At 38.0% G+C, this 23,588-nt stretch overlaps 1 protein-coding gene across 1 annotated transcript in view; it reads left to right on the plus strand.

Moving 5' to 3' along the window:
- Nucleotides 1–23,588, plus strand: part of Vps13a (vacuolar protein sorting 13 homolog A) — a 195,495-nt gene that overhangs the window by 134,851 nt on the left and 37,056 nt on the right. Inside the window, exons 51-58 of the mRNA XM_028770191.1 lie at nt 13,685–13,813; nt 14,217–14,350; nt 16,991–17,120; nt 19,612–19,844; nt 20,389–20,542; nt 21,284–21,430; nt 21,888–21,969; nt 23,075–23,144. Coding sequence (XP_028626024.1) covers nt 13,685–13,813; nt 14,217–14,350; nt 16,991–17,120; nt 19,612–19,844; nt 20,389–20,542; nt 21,284–21,430; nt 21,888–21,969; nt 23,075–23,144 — 1,079 coding nt within the window. The remainder of the gene's footprint in view (nt 1–13,684; nt 13,814–14,216; nt 14,351–16,990; nt 17,121–19,611; nt 19,845–20,388; nt 20,543–21,283; nt 21,431–21,887; nt 21,970–23,074; nt 23,145–23,588) is intronic.

The raw sequence follows: 23,588 nt of genomic DNA on the forward strand, positions 1-23,588 counted from the left end.
ATGGGAATGTCTTTGTTCTCTAAGTCAAATTTGCTTCTTGAAAGTAGATAAGGATCACTTAGAGTAAAGTTGCATTTTGTGTCAGGTAGCTGCAGGTATTTTCTAAATGATGACCTGAGGTTGATACATTATCTAGGTTTTTTTTTTTTTTACTTTTTTACTTTTTATTTATTTATTTATTTATTTATTTATTTATTTATTTTATATAATTTATTTATTTTTTTCAAATTGTAATTTATACTCATTCACACAGGGGTTATAAACACAAAAAGGCAGGACATGGGGAGGGGGATGACACTGGAGCGTGGGTGTTCGGGGGAATACAGATATCTTTCAGGACAGGGTATCAGCTGGGTGATAACCTGATTCACTTGTCCTTATCTAAGTTGGCATTATCTGCCAAGGCTACCTATTTACAAGGCCTATGACTACTCAGGCTGGTAAATTTTCACAAAAGCTGCCTATTTACAATAGCTTATAGCCATCTGTTTTAATGTTTTTCCACAGAGACCCAAGACTTGGTGTTAGTATACATGCATGACAGGCCTATTGCTGATTTTCGGCCTATGGCTGATTTTAGGCCTTCAGTGTGTAAGCAGGGCTGCCCCTGACATCTCCTCCCTTCTCTAAGTATAGAAGGGCTGTGGCGATTCTAATCTTGGGAAGGCGGGGATAGAGGCCTGACCTCCAGTAATTGAATGGGACTTTGTAATGGCTCTGGTCCCCTTGTAGTTGTCCAGTGAGGCATGAGGGCCATACCCATCCTGATGTCTTTTTCCTGGAGAGGGAATACTTTTGACATCAACCCCTATGCAGTCAGGCTTGTCCCTCAGGGAACCCAGAGAGATATTTTTAACTTTTATTTATATTCCCTTGCAGTACTTAGCCTCGCAGCCTAAACAAGAATTCAGATCGCCTGTCAGAGGGGGTTCTGGGTGGCCCCTCTCTGCATGGCCTAGGGGCAGAAGTCCCCTCTTTTAGGTTGGGTAGAGATGAGTTTTGGGAACACCCTGGATAAAGTAACAACTTCATCTTGAGTCTCGTGGTCCTCCATAGCTAATTTATGATAATGTATCTGAATAGGTTTTGCTACCAAATTATTTATCTGTTGTTTCACAGAGTTAGTCAGCCTATATGAGGCCCAGGGACCAGAAGAAATAAGCAAAAATAACCCAATTAATGGTCCCAAGATGGGAGGAGGTAGGGTTGACAACCTTGGAGAGGCTGAAAACCAATTCTTGTACCAGCACTCATCTTTCTCTTTCTCTCTCTGACTTTTCTCAGGGCCTTCTCTGACCTTTTTCATGCTCTCTTTAACCATCCCTGTCTTGACTATGGAAAGGCAATATTCTTCTATAAGGGCTGTGCACAGTCAAGAGCTGTACACAGCCTTTTCTATTATAATAGAGTAAATCAAGTCCAGTAAGGATCTTTGTGATTTTTGGAGGTCTCTTCAGACAGCGAAACGAGGGATTTCTTCAGATTAGTGATGTTAATCTCTAGCTGTTCGATGTTCTTGTCAATGGCCCTTCGAAGGTCTGAGTAGTATAAGTTCGGAGACCAGCATCTGGATTAGAACTTCTAACAGCAGACATCACGGGTGATTTATTTTTACCTGGAAAGGAAAAAGAAAGGAATTCTCAGGGAGATTTCCCTGGATGTAAATTGTTATTCATCTTATTTATGGTTGGGCCTGGCTTTGTGGGGATATCTATTTATTTCATTAATCTTTTTGGTAGCCAGTTAGCTGTGCCTTCTGTGGTATCAAACGGGCACATCAATCCTCCGCCCCATAAGGGAACTGGGTCTGGGCCATTCCCTTTAAGGGTAAGAGGGTCCTTCCCCATATCTGTGGCATAGTTTTGGTTGGTCTTAGTGGTACCAGAGGCAGTCAGCAGCAGATTTGCCATGAGCTTTCAGCTTTAGAGAGATAAAAGTGAACAAGACATGATGGAGAGTATTTCAGGGGGACTCCTTCTGGGGGGATACCGTTCTCCCTCTTTTGTTTTTAGAGCCAGTTTTTCAGAGTCCTTGTAGAATCAGGCCAGAAGGACCAACAGTCGCTCCTTCCACACTAAGAAATATAAATCTATATTAATATATTAATATTAATATATTAATCTATATTAATCTATATTAATATAAATCTATATTAATAGTCTCTTTTATTAAAGGACTGTTATAGCACAGCCGAAAACTAATCAGATCATATAATATATCAACTAATAATAGCTTCTTCTTTTTGTGAGATTACTTCTCTTTTGTCAATTAATTGTTGAGAGAAATTAGGTTTTACATCTCTCTTGAAAATATTAAACAGAGACTTAAATTCTTCTGTGGAGAGTTTAAAATAAGATCTTAGCCAGTTAGCATCTCCTAGAGACTTTTGAAAATAATATGAATTAAGTAAACTCTCTCTCTCTTTTTTTTTCCGACCCTTTATCTGGTTTTTAAATGGGTATTTTACATATTTACCTTTCAATGTTATCTCCTCTCCCATTCTCCCCCAAAATCCCTTAACCCATACCCCCTCCTCCTTTTTTTTATGAGGGTGTGCTCCTAACAGCCTCGCAGTCCCATCTCCCTGCTCTCGAATTCCCCAACACTAGGGAATCCAAACTTTCGGGGACCATGGCCCTCCACTTCCACTGATGTCTGACAAGGCCACCCTCAATTACCTATATAGGTGGAGACATGAGTCCCTCCCTTTGTGCTCTCAGGCTGGAGGTTTAGACTTTGGGAGCTCTGGTTGAAACTTTTGATACTCCTTCTAGAAAGGATCAAAGCACCCACACTTTGGTCTTCCTTCTTCTTCTTCAGTTTCATGTTGTCTATGCGTTGTGTCTTAGGTATTGTGAACTTTTTAGCTAATATCCACTTATCAGTGAGTGCATACCATGTATGTTCTTTTGAGATTGGGTAACCTCACTCAAGATGATATTTTCCAGCTCCATCCATTTGCCTAAGAATTTCATGAACTCATCGTTTTTAATAGCTGAGTAGTACTCCACTGTCTAAATGTACCACATTTTTTGCATCCATTCTTCTGTTGAAGGATATCTGGGTTCTTTCCAACTTCTGGCTATTATAAATAAGGCTGCTATGAACATAGTGGAGCATGTGTCCCTGTTGCATGTTGAAGCATCCTTTGGGTATATGCCCAGGAGTGGTATAGCTGGGTCCTCAGGTAACACTATGTTCAATCTTCTGAGATACCGCCAGAATGCTTTCCATAGTGGTTGTACCAGCTTACAATCCCACTAACAATAGAGGAGTGTTCCTCTTTCTCCACATCCTCACCAACAACTGCTGTCACCTGTGATTTTGATCTTAGCCATTCTGACTGGTGTGAGGTGGAAGCTCAGGGTTGTTTTCATTTGCATTTCCCTGATAACTAGAGATGCTGAACACTTCTTTATGTGCTTCTCAACCATTTGAGATTCCTCAGTTGAGAATTCTCTGTTCAGCTCTGTGCTCCATTTTTTAATAGGGTTCTTTGATTGTCTAGAGTCTAATTTCTTCAGTTCTTTGTATACCTTGGATATTAGCCCTTTATCAGATGTAGGGTTGGTGAAGATCTTTTCCCAATCTGTTGGTTGCTGCTTTGTCCTATTGACTGTGTCCTTTGCTTTACAGAAGCTTTGCAGTTTTATGAGGTACCATTTGTCAATTCTTGGTCTTAGAGCACAAGCCATTGGTGTTCTGTTCAGGAACTTTTCTCCTGTGCCCATGTGTTCAAGGCTTTTCCCCATTTTCTCTTCTACTAGTTTCAGTGTAGCTGGTTTTATGTGGAGATCCTTAATCCACTTGGAATTGAGTTTTGTACAAGGAGATAAGTATGGATCAATTTGCATTCTTCTACATGCTGACCTCCAGTTGGACCAGCACCATTTGTTGAAAATGCTGTCTTTTTTCCACTGGATGGTTTTAGCTCCTTTGTCAAAGATCAAGTGACCATAGGTATGGGGGTTCATTTCTGGGTCTTCTATTCTAGTCCATTGATCATCCTGCCTGTCTCTGTTCCAATACCATGCAGTTTTTATCACTATTGCTTTGTAGTACAGCTTGAAGTCGGGGATGGTGATTCCTCCAGAAGTTCTTTTATTGCTGTGAGTAGTTTTCGATATCCTGGGTTTTTTGTTATTCCAAATGAATTTTAAGATTGCTCTTTCTATCTCTGTGAAGAATTGAGTGGGAATTTTGATGGGGATTGCATTAAATCTGTAGATTGCTTTTGGCAAGATAGCCATTTTTACTATATTAATCCTTCCAATCCATGAGCATGGGAGATCTTTCCATCTTCTGGGATCTGCTTCGATTTTTCTTCAGGGGCTTGAAGTTCTTGTAATACAGGTCTTTTACTTGCTTGGTTAGATTCACACCAAGGTATTTTATATTAACTGTGAATATTGTGAAGGGTGTCATTTCCATAATTTCTTTCTCAGCCACTTTATCTTTTGAGTAGAGGAAGGCTACTGATTTGCTTTAGTTAATTTTATATCCAGCCACTTTGCTAAAGTTGTTTACCAAGTTTAGGAGTTCTCTGATGGAAGTTTTGGGTTCACTTAAGTATACTATCATATCATCTGCAAATAGTGAGATTTTGACTTCTTCCTTTCCTATTTGTATCCCTTTGACCTCCTTGTGTTACCTAATTGCTCTGGCTAGGACTTCCAGTACTATATTGAATAGGTAGGGGAGAGTGGGCAACCTTGCCTAGTGCCTGATTTTAGAAAGATTGCTTCAAGTTTCTCTCCATTTAGTTTGATGTTGGCTACTGGTTTGCTGTATATTGCTTTTACTATGTTTAGGTATGGTCCTTGAATTCCTGATCTTTCCAAGACTTTTATCATGAAGGGAAGTTGAATTTTGTCAAAAGCTTTCTCAGCATCTAGTGATATGATCGTGTGGTTTTTTTTCTTTGAGTTTGTTTACATAGTGGATTACATTGATGGATTTCCGTATATTGAACCAACCCTGCATTCCTGGGATAAAGCCTACTTAATCATGATGTATGATTGTTTTGATGTGTTCTTCGATTCAGTTTGCTAGAATTTTACTGAGTATTTTTGCATCATTGTTCATAAGGGAGATTGGTCTGAAGTTCTCTTTCTTTGTTGGGTCTTTCTGTGGTTTAGGTATGAGTGTAATTGTGGCTTCATAGAATGAATTGGGTAGTGTACCTTCTGTTTCTATTTTGTGGAATAGTTTGAAGAGAATTGGACTTAGGTCTTCCTTGAAGGTCTGATGGAATTCTGCATTAAAACCATCTGGTCCCGGACTTTTCTTTGTGGGGAGACTATTAACGACTGCTTCTATTTCTTTTGGGGCTATGGGACTGTTTAGATGGTTTATATGGTCCTGATTTAACATTGGTAACTGGTATTTGTCTAGAAAATTGTCCATTTCATCCAGATTTTCCAATTTTGTTGAGTATAGGCTTTTGTAGTAAGATCTGATGATTTTTTGAATTTCCTCAGTTTCTGTTGTTATGTCACCCTTTTCAGTTCTGATTTTATTAATTTGGATACTGTCTCTTTGCCCTATGATTAGTCTGGCTAAGGGTTTATCTATCTTGTTGATTTTCTCAAAGAACCAGCTCCTGGTTTTATTCTTTGTATAGTTCTTTTTGTTTCTATTTGGTTGATTTCAGCCCTGTGTTTGATTATTTCCTGCCTTCTACTCCTCTTGGGTATATTAGCTTCTTTTTGTTCTAGGGCTTTCAGGTGTGTTGTCAAGCTGCTAGTGTAAGCTCCCTCCAGTTTCTTTTTGTATGCACTTAGAGCTATGAATTTTCCTCTTAGCACTGCTTTCATTGTATCCCATAGGTTTTGGTATGATGTGTCATCATTTTCATTAAATTCTAAAAAGTCTTTAATTTCTTTCTTTATTTCTTCCCTGACCAGATTATCAATGAGTAGGGTGTTGTTCAGTTTCCATGTGAATGTGGGCTTTCCATTGTCTTTGTCATTATTGAAGACCAGCCTTAGACCATGGTGATCTGATAGGATGCAAGGGATTATTTCAATTTTTTTAAATCTATTGAGGCCTGTTTTGTGTCCAATTATATGGTCTATTTTGGAGAAGGTACCATGAGGTGCTGAGAAAAAAGTATATTCTTTTGCTATAGGATGAAATGTTCTATAAATATCTGTTAGGTCCATTTGGTTCATAACTTCTGTTAGTTTCACTGTATCTCTGTTTAGTTTCTGTTTCCAAGATCTATCCATTGCTGAGAGTGGGGTGTTGAAGTCTCCCACTATTATTGTGTGAGGTGCAATGTGTGCTTTGAGCTTTAGTAAGGTTTCTTTTATACAGGTGGGTGCTCTTGCATTTGGCTCATAGATATTCAGAATTGAGAGTTCATGTTGGTTGACTTTTCCTTTGACAAGTATGAAATGACCTTCCTTATCCTTTTTGATACCGTTAAGTTGAAAGTCGATTTTATTCGATATTAGAATGGCTATTCCAGCTTGTTTCTCAGGGCCATTTGCTTGAAAAATTGTTTTCCAACCTTTTACTCTAAGGTAGTGACTGTCTTTGTCGCTGAGGTGGGTTTCCTGTATGCAGCAAAAAGCTGGGTCCTGTTTGCATATCCAGTCCGTTAGCCTATGCCTTTTTATTGGGGAATTGAGTCCATTGATGTTAAGAGATATTAAGGAGAGAGTGTTGTTGCTTCCTGTCATTTTTGCTAATAGTGGAGGCATTGATTGTATGGTTATCTTCTTTTTGGTTTGTTGGAAGGGGATTATTTTCTTGCTCTTTCTAGGGTATAGTTGCCCTCCTTGTATTGGAGCTTTCCTGCTATTATCCTTTGTAGTGCTGGGTTTGTGGAAAGATACTGTGTAAATATGGTTTTGTTGTGGAATATCTTGGTTTCTCCATCTATGGTAATTGAGAGTTTTGCTGGGTATAGTAGCCTGGGCTGGCATTTATGTTCTCTTAGGGTCTATATGACATCTGTCCAGGATCTTCTGGCTTTTATAGCATCTGGTGAGAAGTCAGGTGTAATTCTGATAGGTTTGCCTTTATATGTTACTTGTCCATTTTCCCTTACTGCTTTTAAAATTCTTTCTTTGTTTTGTGCATTTTGTGTTTTGACTATTATGTGACAGGAGGTATTTCTTTTCTCATCTAGTCTATTTGGTGTTCTGTAGGCTTCTTGTATGATTATGGGATTATGATTATTCTCGTTCCTTAGGTTAGGGAAGTTTTCTTCTATAATTTTGTTGAAGATATTTATTGGCCCTTTAAGTTGGGAATCTTCACTCTCTTCTATACTTATTATCCTTAGGTTTGGTCTTCTCATTGTGTCCTGGATTTCCTGGATGTTTTGCGTTAATAACTTTTTGCATTTTTGTGTTTCCTTTGACAGTTTTGTCAGTATTTTCTATGGTGTCTTCTGCATCTGAGATTCTTTCTTCTATCTCTTGTATTCTGTTGGTGATGCTTGTGTCTATGATTCCTGATTTCTTTCTTAGGTTTTCTATCTCCAGAGTAGTCTCCCTTTGTGCTTTCTTTATTGTTTCTATTTCCATTTTTATGTCCTGGATGGTTTTGTTCAATTCCTTCACCTGTTTGTGTTTTCTTGTAATTCTTTAAGGGATTTTTGTGTTTCCTCTTTAAGGACTTCTTCCTGTTTACTTGTGTTCTCAAATTTTTTGAGAGTGTTATTTATGTCCTTCTTAAAGTCCTCTATCATCATCATTAGAAGTGATTTTAGATCTGGTTCTTGCTTTCCTGGTGATATGGGGAGTTCAGGACTTTCTAACGTGGGAGAACTAGGTTCTGATGATGGCAAGAACCTTGGGTTGCTGGTGCTTGTGTTCTTGCGCTTGCCTTTTGCCATCTGGATCACCTTTGTGCTATCTGTGCCGTCTCTGACTGGAGCCTGTCTTTCCAATTATCTAGGTTGTGTCAGAACTGTTTGGGATGGGTTTTGCTGCTGGGTTTCGAGCTGAGGCTCCAAATTCTCAGTACTCAGGTGGAGACCTGAAGGAACCCATGCTCTGGGCCAGGAGTGAGTTCATGGGTCGCAGTTGCTCCCTGTTTGTGGAAGGTGTTGCAGCCTCCTTGCTTAGGATACTGCTCAGGTTAGAGCTCCTGGGAGACCCATTTCCTCTGGGTTCTGTGAGATTGGGTGCAGAGCTGACTCCCGGGATCTGCTGAGCGCTTGGACCCAGACCAGAAGTAACCCGCGCTCCGGGCCAGGAGTGAATTCCTGGGTCCCAGTGGGTCCTGGTTGCTCCCTGTTTTGGGCAAGTGTTGCTTCCTCCTTGCCTGAGATACTGCTCTACTGCTTGGGTTAGAGCTCTTGGGAGCCCCGCTTCTTCTGGGATCTATGAGACTGGGTACAGAGCTGACTCCCAGGATCTGCTGAGTGCTCAGGCCCAGACCGGAAGGAGTCCGTGCTCCGGGTCAGGAGTGAATTCCTGGGTCCCAGTGGGTCCCTGTAGGGCAGATCTCACGCCCAGGTCACGCTGGGGCAGCCTGGGTGTGGGCGCTGGCCGGAGCCCATGCGCCCGCACACAGATGTCAGGGCGGTCTCGGGACAGCAGGCGTGCAGAGCCGACCGCGGAGAAAAAGGCTTCTCATCCCCTGTCCCGTGAGCTGGCGTGCAGCAACAAGAGACACAGGACACAAGCCGCCTGGCTAACTAGAGTCCGGGGCTTCATGAAAATTATACTATGATTCTTTGGAGGTAACAAGTCTTTCTTCTCTACTGAATTATAGGTCTTTTTTTAAATTAATATATTGCTATATCTGTATATGCATTACTGGTCATTTTTCCTGAGCTACTTACACATCTGTGGATTACTGCTGCTTCTTGTAAAACTTGAAAGTAATATCTCTTTAAACATTATTTCTGCTTCGTTCTAAGGTCTACTAAATTAAGCTTTCATGTTGTCTAAAGTTTTCCCTGAAAAAATAGGTTTAGGGCCATGAGATAGACTTCTCAGCAGCATGGATATATTTAGGCTTAGATGCTTTTCAAAACCTACTTTAAGAAAGGTTCTTAAACACTTCACCCTCCTTTATAGTCCAGTGACCAAAAGTAAGGGAGGATGAAAGGTTAATGGACAAGAGAGATATGGACCTGTTTAGAATTAGTTCTTTAGGGTGATTCCAATCTTTATTGTCAGCAGTCCAGTCCACTAGCCTTACACCACGCACAAATCAGCAGAGGTAGGAGTCCACAGAAGCAGCAAGAAGCCACCAGATTATCACCAGAAGTTCTTTGGTGCATTTCTTTCTATGAAGCCACAACAAATGATCTTCTTTGTGAAGATCAGCTAAAAAGCCCAATGAAGATCAGCAAGACGAACCAATGCCAGAACGTTGTCCACTGTCTGTTCTATATTCTTTCAAATATCATGTGTCCTCTCTAGTATCTGCTCCAGCAAAACTTTATATACCCTTTCACCAGGCAGCTTCCAGAAACACACTACTCTGTGTCTGTTCTCAGTAAAACATCCTCTCATAAGACAGTTTGCAGAAAAGCATCACATGACACAAGTGAATCTCCAATGAAACCAGAAATTCCCACTTCAGATAGCTAGAGAATGAACATGAGAGACAGTATAAACCAGAATAAGACACTAATGAAGGAGAGCTTTTGACATTTGGAGGGAAAATAAAGCCAATATTATTGGAGAGTGTCTTAGGGTTTTACTGCTGTGAACAGACAACATGACTAAGGCAACATTTAATTGGAGCTGGCTTACAGGTTCAGAGGTTCAGTTCATTATCATCAAGGTGGCAACATGGCAGTGTCCAGGCAGACATGGTGCAGGAGGAGCTGAGAGTTCTACATCTTCATCTGAAGGCTTCTAGAAGATGACTGGCTTTCAGACTTCTAGGAAAAGGTCTTAAAGCCCATGCCCACAGTGACACACATACTCCAACAAGGCCACACCTCTTAATAGTGCCACTCCCCAGGCCAAACATATTCAGACCATCATAGAGAGGGAAAGATTGGAAGATAAAGCCATAGTGGGAATAGAGGGTTATTATGCAGATTTTTGTAACCACAAATATTTTACCTTAAAATGGGACCTCTTAATAAGGTTTAATTTAAAAAAAAATGCTGTATTTTTTTCACTGGATGGTTTTGGCTTCTTTGTCAAATATCAAGTGACCAAAGGTGTGTGGGTTCATTTCTGGATCTTCAATTCTATTCCATTGATATACCTGTCTATATCTGTACCAATATCATGCTGTTTTTATCACTAGTGCTCTGTAATACAGCTTGAGGTCATGGATGATGATTCCCTCAGAAGTTCTTTTATTGTTGAGAATGGTTTTTCCGGTTTTTTTGTTATTCCAAGTGAATTTGAAATTGCTCATTTTATCTCTATAAAGAATTAAGTTGGAATTTTGATGGGGATTGCATTGGACCTGTAGATTGCTTTTGGTAAGATGACCATTTTTACTATGTTAATCCTGCCAGTCTATTGAGCATTGGAGATCTTTCCATCTTCTGAGGTCTTCTTGGATTTCTTTCTTCAGAGACTTGAAGCTCTAGTTATACAGATCTTTCACTTGCTTAGTTAAATATAGTATTTTCAATATGGTGCTGGTTCAACTGGCAGTCAGCATGTTGAAGAATGCAAATTGATCCATTTTATCTCCTTGTACAAAGCTCAAGTCCAAGTGGATCAAGTACTTCCACATAAAACCAGATACGCTGAATCTAATAGAAGAGAAAGTGGGAAAGAATCTCAAACACATTGGCACAATGGAAAATTTCCTGAACAGAACACCAGTGGCTCATACTCTAAGCAACAAGTGATAAGTGGGACCTCATAAAATTGAAAAGCTTCTGTAAGACAAAGGACACTGTTAATAGGACAAAACTGTAACCCAAAGATTGGGAAAAGATTTTTACCAGTCCTATATCCAACAGAGGCCTAATATCCAAAATATTACAAAGATTTCAAGAAATTAGAATGCAGAGAACCAAATAACCCTATTTAAAAATTGGGTACAGAGCTAAACAAAGAATTTTCAACTGAGGAATCTTGAATGGCTGAGAAGCACTTAAATAAATGTTCAACATCCTTAGTCATGAGGGATATGAAAGTCAAAACTACTCTGAGATTCCGCCTTTCACCAATCAGAATGGCTAAGATCAAAAACTCAGGTAACAGCAGATGCCAGAGAGAATATGGAGAAAGAGGAACACTCTTCCATTGCTGGTGGAGCTGCAAGCTGGCAAAAACACTTTGGAAATCAGAAAATTAGAAATAGTTCAACTTGAAGACCCAACTATACCACTCCTGGACATATACCCAAAAGATACTCCAACATATAACAAGGACCCATGTTCCACTATGTTTATAGCTGCCTCATTTATAGTAGCCAGAAGCAGGAAACAACCCAGATGTCCCTCTGCAGAAGAATGGATACAGAAATTGTGGTATCTTTACACAATGGAGTACAGCTATTAAAAACAATGACTTCATGAAATTCTTAGGCAAATGAATGGAACTAGAAAATATAATCCTGAATGAGGTAACCCAGACACAAAAGAACACACATGGTATGTACCCACTGATACGTGGATTTTAGCCCAAAAGCTCAGAGTACCCACCATACAACCCACAAACCATATGCAGCTTAAGAAGGAAGACCAAAGCGTAGATGCTTCAATCCTACATAGAACAGAGAACAAAATAATCACAGGAGGTAGCGGGAAGGAGGGACCTGCCGGGGATGTGGGGTGGGGGGAAGTGGGGCAGGAAGAGGTATTGGGAAGTATAGAGGGTCAGAAAATTGAATAGAAACATGTAGCTGTGGGGTATGGGGAACTAGGGGTAGCCACTAGAAAGTCCCAGACTCCAGGGAAGCAAGAGGCTCCCAGGACCCTACAGTGGTTACTTTAGCCAAAGTACCCAACAAAGGGGGGGGGGAGAACCTGTAGAGACCACCTCCAGTAGATAGGCACAGCCCCCAGTTGAGGAATGGGGCCACCCATGTTTTAACCCAGAAATGTTCCTGTCTAAAGAAAAAACAGGGACAAAAAAATGGAAGAGAGACTGAAGGAAAGGCCATCCAGAGACCACCCAATCTAGGGAATCCATCCCATCTACAGACACCAAAACACACACACACACACACAGACACACACACTACACACACACTATTGCTGATGCCAAGAAACGCTTGCTGAAGGAGCCTGATATGGCTGTTCCCTGAGAGGTTCTACCAGCACCTGACCAATACAGATGCAGATACTCACAACCAACCATTGGACTGAGCCCGGGGACCCCAGTGGAAAAGTTAGCGGAAGGACTGAACCAGCTGAAGGAGATTTCAGCCCCATAAGAAGAATAATCAACTAACTGCACCGCCCAGAGCTCCCAGGGACTAAACCACCAACCAAAGAGCCTGCCATGGCCCCAGATACATATGCCACAGAAGATGGCCTTATCTGACTTCAGTGGGAGGGAAGGGTGAATTGATGACCCAGCATAGGGGGATGGTAGAGCATTGTGGCAGGAGTGGGTGAGTGGGTGGAAGAGCATCCTCATAGAGGCAAATGGAGGGGGGATGGGATGGAGGGGATTATGCAGGGGTAACCAGGAAGGGGGCTAGCATTTGAAATGTAAAATAAAATGATTAAGTTTTAAAAAAGTTTGATCAATGATTAAACACTGTAGAATTTTCTGACTGTATACTAAGAAATGGCTAGCCAGTAAAAAATAAATGAATAAACAAACAAAGCCAGGAGTGGTGATCGACACACCTTTAATCTCAGTGCTAGTGAGGCAGGGACAGGTCACTGTGAGTTCAAGCTACCCTGCTCTACATAGTTTCAGGACAGCCAGAGAAATGTCTCAGAACATAAAAACAAACTATAAAAGATTTTGATTAGTGATTAAACATAATTAGATTCTGGATAAATGTTTGTTGACTTAACATGATTTACTTCTCTAAATGTTCAACAAGTGTTCAGTCCATTCTTAGCTTTTGGAAGTAGAATTCTAGATACATCTATATGGTAGTAACTATAACTTTCTTTTATCTTTGTATGCTTTGTAGACATATCTTTTCTATACTTTAATTTATAACATTTTTATCTTACATATTTTATCATTTACAGATAATGTTGGGTCTTGTTTATCTTTCAAAAACTACACCTATAGTGTTTTTCAATTTTTATTTTATCTTTTTTAATCTTTACTAAGATAAATTTTCTTTGCTAGCATAAAATTTTGCATTCTTATTTGACTTGTAATGATTATTTTAAGATGTATGGCCAACATCATTACCTCTTGTTAAGCTTAGTCTCTCCTTTCCAGGTACAAAGGTTAAAAAAAAAAAAACACCAAAAAAAAAAAAACCTTGGCATATTGTCCATTCTTAAGAGATCCCCTACATAACACTGTATTGTTATTTTATATGTTAGGTTATTAAACATTAAAATGCAGTGTGAAACTTATTTTCTAAAGGAATACCAAGCTTGAGGATGTTTAGAATACATATCAGTTTTAATACATTTAGTTCCTCATTGAGAATAGATTTCTATGAGTATTGCTTTTATTTTGAGTCTTGCATTTTTGGGAGTGATGGCAGCAGTATGGGCAGAAATGTTTAAAGTTTACTTGCTACTCTCTAAAGCTATTAAATGACATAAGTATTTATGATGAGATCTATTTAACTGTGTGGAATACATTTTTAGTGTATCCCCTTTTGGCCTGAGAATGCCTCCAATATTCTTCTTGTTCAAGTTGAGAGGAATGAAGGTCCTCCGAAAAGGATTTATTTTAACAAGCAAGATAGTTGTATTTTATTGCGACTGAATAATGAGGTGAGTGCTTTGTCTTGATATTCATGATCATTATTTTATGTGTATCATTGGAAAAACTAATGTTTACATTTTAGTGTTACACTTTGCTTTTTGTAACAAAAAATTTTCTGATAATTTTTCTCCTTTACTAAAAATTAACCGTCATTCATCTTTATGAAAGAAAGGATGAAACAAACGTATAATAATTTTTTATATAGAAAGTTAGGGGGCATGTCTAGAATAAACACTGAGATATACTGAAATTTTTCACTTGCACATGATAGAGTTTTATCTATCAGACTGGATTGTCTTCTTACTCTTCACAAAAAGTAAATCATAAAGTTATGAATAGTTGTATTATTAAATGATATCAATTAATATTCTGAGCAAAATGATCGCATTAAAATTTTTTCTATCCTTTAAGCTTGGAGGTATTATTGCAGAAGTTAATTTGGCTGAGCACTCTACAGTTATTACATTTTCAGATTACCATGATGGAGCAGCTACATTCCTATTAATAAATCATACCAAGAGTGACCCTGTTCAGTACAACCAAAGGTAAGGAGATTTTCACAGTGCTTTAATTTATGACTAGCATGTTTGGATGAAGAAACTTCAATTCCTTCTAAGAATTCCTTAAATAGCTATTAATGTTATTGTTTTTATATTAAAATTCCTTTTATTCAATTATATAGAAGTAGAACTGATTTTGTAATTATAATTCAAAGACATATGAAAGAGCTAAAGTCCTTGCCACAGATATTAGTCATTGTGAAGTCTGATGAGGAATATATCAGAATCAGTCAAGGGTCTCCAAATTTTGTCTTTTGTCTTGTTTTGTTATGGTGGGTGACATTTGAGCTTGTAGTATAGGCTGACTTCAAACGTAGTGTGAAGTTAGCACTGTCCTCAAGCTCAGGAGATTTACCAGCCTTGGAATCACTAAGTATTTGGATTATGTGTATAAATCACGACACTCAGCTAAATTACTCTGTCTGTCTCTCTGTCTGTCTGTCTGCCTCTCTCTTTCTCTCCCTCCCTCCCCATTGTGTGTGTGTGTGTGTATCTGTCTGTCTGTCTGTCTCTCTTGTCTCTGACTTTGTGTGTCTGTCTTTCTCTGTGTCTCTTTTCTATGTCTGTGTGTGTGTGTGTGTCTATGTGTGTCTGTGTGTGTGTGTCTGTGTGTGTCTGTGTGTGTCTGTGTGTGTGTGTGTGTGTGTCCGGCTGGCTGGCTGGCTGTCTTCATCTCTCTCTTTCTGTGTATGTGTATCTTTCTCTCTGTCTCTGTCTCATCTCTATCATCTATTACACATGTATTATGTGGTCTATATGTATATAAACATGTTTGTATGTACACATGGCCGGTGTTATAGATGTGTATTTGCATGGAAACTAGAAGTAGATGTTGGTTATCTTCCTCTCTGGTTCTCCATCTTATGGACAGGTCTCTTACTTAACCTGGAGTACATTGAGTCAACAAGACTGACTAGGGTTGAGTTCCAGGAATCCTCCAGTCTCTGCTTCCTCGGTTAGGATTACAGGTGCATGCTTTTAAGTGCTTGTAGCAAGAACTATACTGACTGAGCCATCGCTGCAGCCCTGAAATGTTTTTTATGGTTTAAAAAAATATGATGTGCCAAATTTTCAAAAATTCCAAGCATTTTTCCTCTGTTTCCCTAGTACTGTAAGCAAGTATCCGTGGTTTAGGACTGCTCCTAACATCATTTATGTAGATCTTCTGTGAAGCAGTGTCTTTTAGTGCTGCTAAAGCTTCTATAGCTTCTCCACCTAGTGATGTCAGGCTACCTCAAATTTGATTTGATGTGACTCTCATTGGTTTAGCTTCAGTACACTTATGCGTACTTCCTCCTCCTGAAATCTATGGTTTCAATTGCTGATTGAATACAAAAGCATTGACTAGGGCCTCAGGCCCTAAACCTTACACATTATCCTCTCATGTTCGTGATTGGAAAAGAAGACAAGCCTGGTTTTCATTTTTTATTATCCATATTATAAAAATGATAAATTGCACCTTTATATGTTTGGGCTACTATAAGAAAAATACTTTAGACTGAATAATTTATAAACAATAGAAATTCATTTTCACAGTTTTTGAGGCTATTCTAAGATCAAATATGGGCAAACTAAGTATGAGCTAGATGCTTCATTCTATTCTTCATAGAGGTTCATTTTTTCCCAGCCTTCTCATGGCAGAAAGACAGGGCTTTGCTTTCATAGCCTAAGTACCGCCTGTTCTTCTGATAGACCCAGCTCATAATATTTTCATACTGGCATTTCTGTTTCCTTAAAATGCTTTTAGACTACCTTTGTAAGCCCTTCTCTCAGTGGTGTCCCTTTTGCACTGTACTTACCACAGACTAAGGTCTTTATTTCCTGATAATTCTCTGTCCTTCCTGGGTGTTTCCCTGCAAGATGGGCCTGACTCCTGAAGAAGCTCCTTGGGATCCTGTAATTGCTGTACATAGTTTTTTATTGCACCTTTCCATGCAAGGATCCTAGGGTTTCTTCCACTGCATTGGCATTTTTTTCCATGTTTAAGATGTGTATAAATACACAGTTAACATTCTTAGTTTCCTTTTTCTCTGAATTCACACTGCTATCAAAGATAAGACTTGGTTAAATTTTTGCATGAATAATGTTTTGCAATGAATCAAACATTAACATTTTTAAAGCCAAATTTGCCTGATCATCAGCATATTTCCATTTGATGTCTTTTCTCTGATATATGAGGAAAGCCAGGGGGGATGAGGGTTTCTCTTGTTGTCTTCAGTTCTCTTTTCTTTAAAAAGTGGTAAGATGGTTTTGTGTGTAGTTGAGATTTTGTTGAATTAGTCTATGATGTCCTGTATATACCAGTTGTTCATTTTAACTCTCTAGTGAATTGAAAAGGGCATAACTTCTGTAACTGCAGTATGCCTGACTGTAGCAGTCCTTTCAGCTCTCCTGTCCTCCTCCACCTGCCTGCCTGTATGTATAGCTTCTTGGATATACAGTTTTCATTGGAAGAGGTGTAACATTCTGAAAGAAAGCTGACTTACTCTTTTCATTGTATAAGGAAAAAATCCTTTTCTAGGAATTTTTACAAATCCTAATGGGATAAGAATGAAATATTATTTAAGATTTTTATGTATGTCAACTGCATTTAATTTAATACATATTTTTACTGTTTAATGTCAGTTCTCTCGGTGAAATAGAAGATTCCCTTCCTCCTGGAAAAGCAGTATATTATACTTGGGCTGATCCAGTGGGCTCTAGAAAGCTGAAGTGGAGTTGTGGGCAAAGCTATGGTGAAGTAACACATAAGGATGTAAGTACTGACTGTATTGGTCATTATGGAGTTCTCAGCTGCCTTTCTGTTTCTTATGCAAATGTTCTTTTACCTCCTATGTGATTATGGGCTGTTTTCTTGCTATTCTGTAAAAGCTTTCAAAGATTTTAAAAAGCAGTTGATGGTGTTTGTAACTGTCACCTGTTTTATTTAGGTTTGCCTTTTTTCAAATTCCAGCCAGAAGCTAAGTAGAAATGGGAGCCAATAAACACCTATTATTTCTGTAAAGGAGTATGCAAAGGTGTCCAAAAGCTGGGCGTTTAGAGGAAGCAGCAGAGTGCAGATTTTTCTTGCGCTTGTTATGAAAATGAGTCCTATGACACTCAGTTCTTTCCAAAAGTACAAAGAACTTCAAATCTGACTGTCTTCATCATCTGTTTTTACCATTAGGAAAGATGGTGAACTTAAAGAGGTCTTCATTCAGCTTATCCCTTAAGTATCTGTACCCTGTACTTACAGTCACCTTAACTAGATATCAGCTCTGTAAGGTACCTAAACTAAAAAGAATTCATTTCTCAGTGGGACACTGTAAAAACAAATGATGATCATTTCAGGCCCTGAAGTAACTGGTTTTACAGCTCTTGACCACTGGCCATCTTGCTGCCCTCTGTAAGCATTTTTACTTTGCATACTTTTCTTTAGTAAAACGTATTTTTACCAGTTAAGAAATTCTGTGTTCAAAGTTTCTTTGTCTTTGCATACCACTTGTATTTTTTTAGACTTTTATGTGTTGGTGTGTGTGCCTGAGCACCACATGCATACAGGTTCCCATGGACGTCAGAAGTGGATGTCAGATCTTTTCAGTCTGCATGCATATGGTAGTTGTGAGCTGCCTGATGTGGATGCTGGGAATGAACCGGAGTCCTCTTCCAGAGTGGCATGTGCTTTTAACCACTAGCCGTTTTTTAGACTTCCTATATTAGTTGGATTTTTTGAAATTTTCTTTCAGTGTGGGCATTAGTTACAGATTTCATATAATTAGCCTAACTGTAATCCTTTAAAAAGTCTTTATTAGTAGGGTTTGTTTTCTTTTGTTTGATTTGGTTTACTTTGTTGTTTTGAGAAAGATAACCCTGGCTGTCCTGGAATGTGCTATGCAGACCAGGCTGGCATCAGTTGACCACGATCCACCTGCCTCTGTCTCATAAGGATTAAAGGCCTAGGTGATGTCTTGATTATCACATTGAATAGTAATAATGAGTGCTTGAAATTTATAAAGATAAGTCTGAAATTTGGTATATTAGAGATTCAGATTTGAAAATACATGTTTTCTTAATTGGCAGAACTTCCAGTACTACGTATTTTATTTTAGAAGTTTTGATAAGTAGTCCTATAGTACCTAGATTATAATTATATGGCAATTTCAATTTTTAATTTCTGTGTAACATAAATGTGAACTAAATATTAAACTTTTCTATTAATCAGAATAAATATTTACTAGAATTTATGGTTGATTGTTAATTTGCTTCATTTTTTTAATCATTGAATTTAAAGGCCGGATATCAATACAGTGTTTATTCATTGATTTTTAATTTCTGTCTCTATATTATTATTATATTATGTATGTGGATATGTGTATGGGCAGATACACATGAGTGCAAATGTACCAGAGACCTTCATGAGGAGGTCAGAGGACAACTTATGTGAATCATTTTTCTCCTACCATGAGTCCTGGAGACAGACTCAGGTCACTAGGCTTTTGTTGAGCCATCTAGTGGCTTCTAACCCAGTATTTATAAAGGAGTTTCCTAAATCATTAGCCCTGTAGAAAACATCAGTGTTGTATTTTGTTGTCGTTGTTGTTGTTATGTATGAATTTCATTTGTCTTATAATTTGAAACAAGGACTCCCACTGTAGCCCTGATTAGTTTGAGCTCATGGCAATCCTTTTACCTCAGCCTCACAAGTCCTATGATTATAGATATACAAAGTGTAGATTGTGAGTTATTGCACCCAGCTGCATCAGTGCTTTATAAGGCTTGTGACTAAGATAGCAAGTACCCTTTCTTACTCTGCAATATAAGGAAATGTGAATTTGAGGCTTAAACAGCCTTTAATATGTACTGTATTTACCATAGAGTTAAAATGAAATAGAAAAATACTTTGTGTTACTGATTTAGCCTATAAGACTTTAGAGTTTATTGTGATCCAAGAAGTATTTAACTGATTTGACTTTATGATTAACAATGTCATTATAATGTAGCAGCTGACATGAGGTTATTTTAGTGAGGAAATCTTCTAGGTATTGTTCATTCTGTTGATTGTCATGAATTGTCTGAAATAGCTCATGTGAAGGATGTGTTCATTTGGTTTGTTGCCTCAGCCTTAGGTAGTTAGGCTGTTTATATTCTTACCATGTAAATGTCAGGTATAGACTTCCTGTTTGCTGGGCTCTGTGGAGAATACAAACTTGATCCCCTTTGCTGGGCTCTTTGCAGCTCTGTGATTCCCTTTTTTTGTTTTCTTTTAGGATATGATGACGCCCATAAGTGTGGGGAAAAAAACCATTTATTTAGTGTCATTCTTTGAAGGCCTGCAGCGTATTATTTTATTCACTGAAGATCCAAGAGTATTTAAAGTAACATATGAAAGTGAAAAGGCCGAGTTAGCAGAGCTGGAAGTTGTGCTGGCATTACAGGATGTGGGGATTTCACTTGTCAATAACTATACAAAGCAAGAAGTAGCCTACATAGGCATTACAAGGTTAGATGCATTCATATTTGAAAACGAAGAGTCTGTTTCTCAAAGGCTGTAACTTGCTGGTCCTCTCACTGGCTTCTGTCATCTCTGCCCCGTGTGTTCCCATCAGGCTAGTCTCTATTCTTTGTGCACTGCAGTCCCCACTGCTTGAGGGCCTTTGGTGAAGCCGCTTATGTACCTGAAATAAGGGTAACCTCATTGTCTCCCTTAAGAGGCACCTTCTTAATGGAATGACCTAGTGGCCATTCCATTTTAAATACTATTTTAATTGTTCCTACCTTTCCTGGTAGATGAGACTACAGATCCAACTTAGACTATATACATTTTCTGGGTTCAGAAGCATTTCTCTTTCCCAGATTCTCAAATTGATTTGTTCATGATTACTATTTAATATCTGTAACTCCCTGACTAAAATGAAGAATGACAGGGATGTTCAGGAGTATTTTACTAGAATACTGAATGAATAAAAGCTAAATCATATTAAATACGTAATATACTAGTTAAATGGTTATAAATTAATACAGTGATTTCTGCTTTCATATGTAAGTTCTGATGTGGTTTGGGAGACAAAACCAAAGAAAAAGGCCAGGTGGAAGCCAATGAGTGTGAAACACACTGAGAAGCTGGAGAAGGAATTCAGGGAGTACACAGAGTCTTCACCCTTCGAAGACAAGGTTGTTGAGTTGGACAATAACATTCCAGTAAGTTTTAAAAGTACTAATGTGAACTTGTAATGTTACAGTGTAGTTTGAATAATTTCTGAATTTTAAGGAGAACTGACTTCTTATAAAACATGTAGTTAACACAAATGTATATAGACTACATATCAGCTTTATTTAAAAGAGTAATTATATTAAGAAATTGAACCATGCTCAAGATTCTAGTAACTAATTCTCTAAAGTAACAGGAAACCAGATTTTTCTTATTTTAAGATTATTTTAGCTTTTATTGGATTATTTTATTAAAACCAGTTTTAGAAATTAAATATAAAAAGTGATGTAGCCAAGCTATAATCTTTATATAAATATATATTCTAAGTTAGGGGTATGAACATAAAGATTGAATCATAATCATACATTTTAAAACCTTTACTTTGGAGTTTGATCTGGTTTGGCTGGTTTTGCCCTAGCTGGCCTGAAGAAGCTTGTCATGTGGGACAAGACAGCCTTGAGGATGGCAGTCCCCTGTCTCTGCCTCCAGAGCTCTGAGATTGCACATGGGTGGATTCAGCTTTCGTTTAGTTAAGTTAGCATATGAAGTAATGGCTTTCACAGCTCTATCATTAGGCTTTGTTGCTACTCATTTCCCCCACCTCTCCACCTTCTTCTATAGATGCTACATTTTAAATTAGTTATCTCAAAGTTATTTTCATATAAATTTATAATTTTAATAAATGGTCAAAACAAAAACCCATCTCATTATGGAGGGGTAATATTTTTCAGGTTCGCTTAACACCTAGTGGCAATGACATGAAAATTCTGCAACCACATGTGATAGCTGTCCGGAGAAATTACCTCCCAGCACTAAAAGTAGAATATAACACATCTGCACATCAGTCATCATTCAGAATTCAGATTTATAGAATACAGGTGAGTCTGAAAATGAAGGCAAAACAATAAAAACCCAGGTATGTACCCCTGGTCTGTTTTATCTAGTATAACGCCAAAGAAGACAAGATGGAAGCCCTTGAATAAAAACAAACTGGAAAAGAAACCAGGATTACATGTGTTTGTAATCCCAACCCTTGAGAAGCTGAGTCGGAAGGATCACCATGAGTTGAAGGCCAGCCTGTGCTATGGAATGAGATTCTCTGTCTAAGAAGGAAAGATGTCATGGAGCAGGGAGGGTCAGTTTGAGAGGAAGAAAAATAGAAAGAAAAAGAAGAAAGAATGGAAAAGATGAGGAGGATGAAAGAAGGGAGGACAGAAGCTGCAGACAGGAGAGATGCTAAGTCTTCACTTTGTATTCAGCAGTGTGTTGATAGTTTGATTGTGGTCAGGTTGTATTGTGTTATGCTATAAACTAATTCTTGTTTCATTTTCTTAGATTCAAAATCAGATTCATGGTGCTATTTTTCCTTTCGTGTTTTATCCTATTAAACCTCCAAGGTCTATCACCATGGACTCAGGTTTGTGTTAACTTTAGATTGTGATATACAGTTGTGTGTCTAGTTAGTTTATTTGACTATAACAGTAGCATTCTCAAATTTAGATTTTATAGATAATTAGATAATACAACTGCTTAATGAAGGACTAGGAGTTATTCATCAGAATACCATCTGAATGCTAAGGTATGAGAAAGGTTATTTTAAAATATATGTATTGGGGTTTTTAGAAATAGGAACTTTAAAGCATATTACAGATATATAAACTAATTAATAACCTATAATGCTTAAAATATTGGAAACTGAATAAACATTGAGAAAATTTAGATCCAGTAGGTTTTCTTTTAAAGATTTTATCATTTACTTTATGTATATGCCTAAGAATGTATGTGTACATGGTGTGCATGCCTGGTGCCTGCAGCAACCAGAAGAGGGCATCAGATCCCCTGGAATTGGAGTTATAGGTGCTTTTGAACAGCCAGTGTAGGTGCTGGGAGGTGCACAAGTGCTGTCAACCCTGTAGTCAGTTCTCCAGTCCCCATATTCAATATTTTGTGAATGGTCCTATGTTCTTCAAGAGAATAACTGACACTCTGTCCTCAACCTTTCTTTGTTCTTTTGTGTTTCTTCTCTTCCTTGTTTATCCCTCGTTACTGTACTTTCTCTTTGCACCCTACCACCTATGCATTCCACCTCTCTTTGCTTCCCTTTTCTGGCTACCTACCACAGACCTTAAATCATGGATGTCACACTTTGTAGTGGATTTTCTTTACAATTTCCTTGCATATCTTCTCACCCTTTTACATACATATGCTAGTCCACTTAGAAGCTGAGTGATGCAAGCATCCAGACTGTGTTTTCACAATTTGCTGTTGTTCCTAATTCATACTTCTAATATAAAGTCATTAATTTTTCTAATTATTCTTGAAGTTACTTGCAGATAACTGAAAAGATAGTTCCGAGGTCTGAAAGTAAGACTAAATGACCTTGGAGATGCCATTAATTTTATTTGATGCTGCTGATTTACTACATGATTAATTTTCCATTGATATGTATATTAAATTTAAAGAAAATGCCCATCCTTTGGCTTAAAATGTGATGAGCATAATCATATTTTTAACCTTTACAGCACCAAAGCCATTTACAGATGTCAGTATTGTCATGAGATCTGCAGGACATTCCCAGATATCACGCATTAAGTAAGTGTCTTCATATAGTTCTTGTGTGTTTATTTAATTGTTTTGTCTGAACATTTGAATATATTTTTGTTCTTGTTAAAACCAAATTTTAAATGTAAAATAATAAAAGACCCAGATATGTAAATGTAAAATAATAAAATTTAAAGGTAAAATAAAATCAATTAAGTATTTGATAATCTCAGAAAGTCAGAAGATTCTGAATATAATATACATAAAGGTTAGCAATGGTTGTCTCTAGACCTCAGATATTTATTATTTTCATTTTATATGCATTTTTTTCTGTCTTAAGTTATTTATAATGACCATAAATTGTTTTAGGAACAGTGACAAAAGTAAAATTTCTATCTTTATTCACAACTCACTCATTCCAAGAAGCAGATTTGGGAGTACAGCATTCATCTGAGTGATAGTACCTCTTTATTTCTTTCTCTTCATCACTGAAAT

Source organism: Grammomys surdaster, unplaced genomic scaffold (genome assembly GCF_004785775.1).
Source record: "Grammomys surdaster isolate TR1022 unplaced genomic scaffold, NIH_TR_1.0 198, whole genome shotgun sequence".
Taxonomy (NCBI): Eukaryota; Metazoa; Chordata; class Mammalia; order Rodentia; family Muridae; genus Grammomys; species Grammomys surdaster.